General features: G+C 39.6%; 1 protein-coding gene across 1 annotated transcript in view; it reads right to left on the bottom strand.

Moving 5' to 3' along the window:
* The window catches only part of LOC119594666, a gene marked incomplete in the record, with an annotated part of 22,483 nt that overhangs the window by 616 nt on the left and 18,029 nt on the right, over nt 1-3,838 (bottom strand). Inside the window, 1 exon segment of the mRNA XM_037943722.1 lies at nt 1-3,168. Within this exon segment, the coding sequence (XP_037799650.1) occupies nt 212-3,046 (2,835 nt within the window).

Genomic DNA, 3,838 nt, shown 5'->3' on the forward strand with positions numbered 1-3,838 from the left:
ACAACACGTAATTATAATTTTCCGTAGCTACAAAGTAAATTTTGATTAACAGAATTTATATATTTTTTGACAGTATAGTTTTCTTGTATGTTTATAATCCAATAATATGCCCACGAACAAACATTATTGTGATAGATGACTAGTTTTAAGATTAACAAAATGAGTTTTCATTTTTATAAAAGAAAAGAAATTGCACTTGCAAATTTGAGTATCAAGGTACATTGTTCATTTGTACTTCCAAATCTTCTCCCTCCATCATCTCATATTCCCTCTCACTAATGGCAAAAGGTTTGAGGTCCATCTCCATCTGATGAATTGATGAATCTGTGAATCCACTTCCCGAGGCAATGGGAGATGCATCTGCTTCAGCAGCATTCTCATCTTCAGGTGGTTGAATGGGATCCTCTGTGAGTGTGGGATGAGTAGCTGTTTCCCCCTCGCAAGCATTGAAGTCTGATATTTCCAACATTCCAGCTGGATTTGGGTCCTCCTGAGGTGCATCAGCACCTATGGTTTCTGCATCCAAGTTTCTTCTTTGTCTTGTGTTTGGCACAACCTGGCCAAGTTTTTCCAGGCAAATACTGACCTTTTCTTCTAGGACCCCTAGACGTGTGCTGACTCTGCCCTCTAGCTGCTCCATCCTGCTTTCAACAGTCTCTTGGAAAGCTTCCAATCTTGCCATCATTGGACTTATAGCTGCCTGAACACAAGTTGCTATGAGGTGCACATTAACTGACCCTAAGAGGTCAGGGCTTGGGTGTTCATTGACAGATGTACCATTAAAATAGGGAGCTAGAAAGTGATTGAGGCCACTGAAGGCCTGGGCTCCCTGATCAGTAGATGAGCTCAGGCTGTGGCCCTCCATGCTTGGCTCTCTTTCTATGACATCTTCCTCAAAGTTCTCAAAGTTCTCGACTTTGACATCATAGAGCGGATCTTCATTGGAAATTACATCATAGCCCTTCTCTCGTTTTCTCTCTCGATTGTGCTTCTTTTTAGCCTTAGCTGCCTTTTTCTTTTTTTTCTTGGCACTTGCAACACATGCCCTCAGGCTAATCTTGAGAGGAGGCACAATGTTTTTTCTTCTAGGCTGGTAGGAGTGAATGATGAACTCACTTTGACTTGGCGGGTTAAGCATATTGTCCAACTCACTCTTCATTCTTGTGAGCAACTTTGCTTCACGGCTAGCTTTGTTGCCCTTGAAAATATCCATGCCACTTTTCATGGACACAGCATTTTCAACCCATGGGAAAATGCTGGGATCAACTCCATCTTTCAATGAGCAAACTTTTCCTTCTCCTCGTGGTATAACATTGAAGTCATCCTCCTGGAAGTGTCCCATGCACAGACCCACTCGAATGGGCAAAGGCACCAGAGGATCCACATCAGGGAATTTCTCATTCAACTTTGTTTTCACTGCCCACTCTTTCCTCCTCTCCAAGTCTTCTGGGAATTCTACAAACCTGTTACTGCATGCTCTGAGGAAACATCCTGGAACCATGCACTCTTTCCTCCTGTTCTGCTTGCGCTTTTCATAAAAAAAGTTTTTCTTTTTCCGCTTACTCTTGCGCCAGGTGCCTGGCATCATGCGCTGGCCCTTCACTAAGGGACCATTTACTGGCAGCATATTACTTCTGGTCTCTACTACAAAGACATTGCCTTTTGCTTTTTTGTGACTTTTGCATATGATGTTTGTTTTAGTTTCATAATTCTCTAGATCCAATTCCTTACTCTCCTCAAAAGTCACATCAGCACCAACATTATTTATGAGTTCATCACCATCACTGCTTGGGCCAGTATTCTGGGCGTCCAATTCTACAGCGTTGGGCTCTTCTTTCCTCACAATCAAACCTGAATTTGTATCAAGTAAAGCAGCACCTTCTTCTATGCCAACTGAATGGCTGGGCGGATTTCTATTTACACTATTTGTAAGTTTTACCACACCATTGTCAACTGGTATTTGAGATTCACCTCCTTTAGATCCCTCATGCCCGATATCTTGTCTGTTATTAGTTTCATTGAATTTGTACGTTGGATCTTCACTACTCACGTTCTCATTACTTCTTACTTGGCTCCACTCCATGTGCAGCCTATCACTCACATTTTCAGAACTCTGTCTATCTACTACATAACCAGTCATTCTGTTATACTTTTCCCACTCTGCCGCCCTCTGAGCAATATCAGCATTTATACTATCAGCAGCAGTCCAGTCAGTAAGAGATTCACTTCCCACACTCGTCATCAGTTTCTCTGATCTATCAGCTTCATGCACTCCACGGGCAAAATCACTTCTGTTTTCCATAAAATGTCCAACTTTAAAAAAGCCTTCATGAGATAACTCCCTCCCTATGTAATTCCCTCTTGTTCCATCATCAACTTCATAATGCCTCATGTCTTGAGTTCTACAAGTCATCCCCAACACATCTGTTCCATCGCCTGAAACTTGTCTCTCTTGAAATGGCTGCAACTCAACTAATCTCTCATTTGGGACATGCTCACTTTCTAGCGTCCTAAATTCATAGCCAGCTCTTTGGATGCCAAGTCCAGTGGGATTCATGAAATCACTCGTCACCGGGATAAAAGGGTCTCTTGCCGTGCTTGAATCCATGACCATATAAACTTCTCCATGTCCGTGTCTTCTGATGTTCGGCACTTGGGAAACAGAAGGAATCTGTCCATGTTCTCCTGCCCTCTGCTGTGGCACTGGACATGGAAGAATACTCCCCACAAGCCTTTCTTGAATGGGATCAGCAGGAACACTTCTCTTCATATATTCTTCATCCTTTCTGGTCACTGAAGTAATCCAGGTGTTTGACAGGGGATCCTTGCTAGGGCATGACACCGGAGTGACATAGGCCTCAGCCAAAATATTTCCCCTACTGGCCGCAGATGGATCTCCACGGAGATGAATGTTCTGTTCTGTGATGTTGTTATAGAGTGGGCTATTAATTTCCTCACTGTTTCTTATTTCCAGCATTTTACTTTCAGACTTCTTTCCTTCTTCTTTTGTGTGATGAGCACTTGCATTGTCCATTAAGACAAACATTGTGGCCTGCTTAAGTGATTATGGTTTTTAATGTCATTATATTATGATTACTCTTATCCATTTACCCATTTTGTAATCCTTGCGTTCTTCTGATGCATTATTTGTGCTAAAAGAGAATCCACCTGCAAAAAGATAAATATGCTATATTACATAATGTTGAAATCTGTATTTTTGATTCTCTAATTTTTCCACATGTTTCTGGAATGTATAATTACACTATTGTACTAGAATTTTTAAAATCATAATGTCAATGGCTCTAGCTATGCAACTTCCTTTCTGGAAAGAATTTAAGAGTTCATTTTTTATTTACATTTATATCATTCACAATCAGTTCCTCTTTATGGTACTATAATATGTCAAATTAATTTACTTTTTTCAAAAAATTTCATCCTAAAATTCCTGTATACATAATCCTAGAGCAGAGGCAAGGTGTTTTGTCTTAAAATTAGAAGCAATTTCATCTCCCGTATTGTAAAGTAGCAGTAACTAATTCTTAATTTTTCATCACGGGTGTTTTTCATTGAATTATGGTCATAAAAAACTAAATTTATGCTGATACTGCCTAAAACTATCTTCCATCATATTTAGCAACTGAAGAATTATCACATGAAATTCAAAATGTCTATCCACATTATAAGAACTTTAATCACAACAAACAGATGTATACAAAAATAAACTAAAACACAACCTCATGTAAGTTCTTCAAACTTAAAACTGACCTTTTTCATTCATCAGCAACTAACATAATTTCACTCTTAAAACATTAACAAATAGATAAAACCAGTAATATGA

The sequence above is a fragment of the Penaeus monodon genome, chromosome 34 (assembly GCF_015228065.2).
Source record: "Penaeus monodon isolate SGIC_2016 chromosome 34, NSTDA_Pmon_1, whole genome shotgun sequence".
Taxonomy (NCBI): domain Eukaryota; kingdom Metazoa; phylum Arthropoda; class Malacostraca; order Decapoda; family Penaeidae; genus Penaeus; species Penaeus monodon.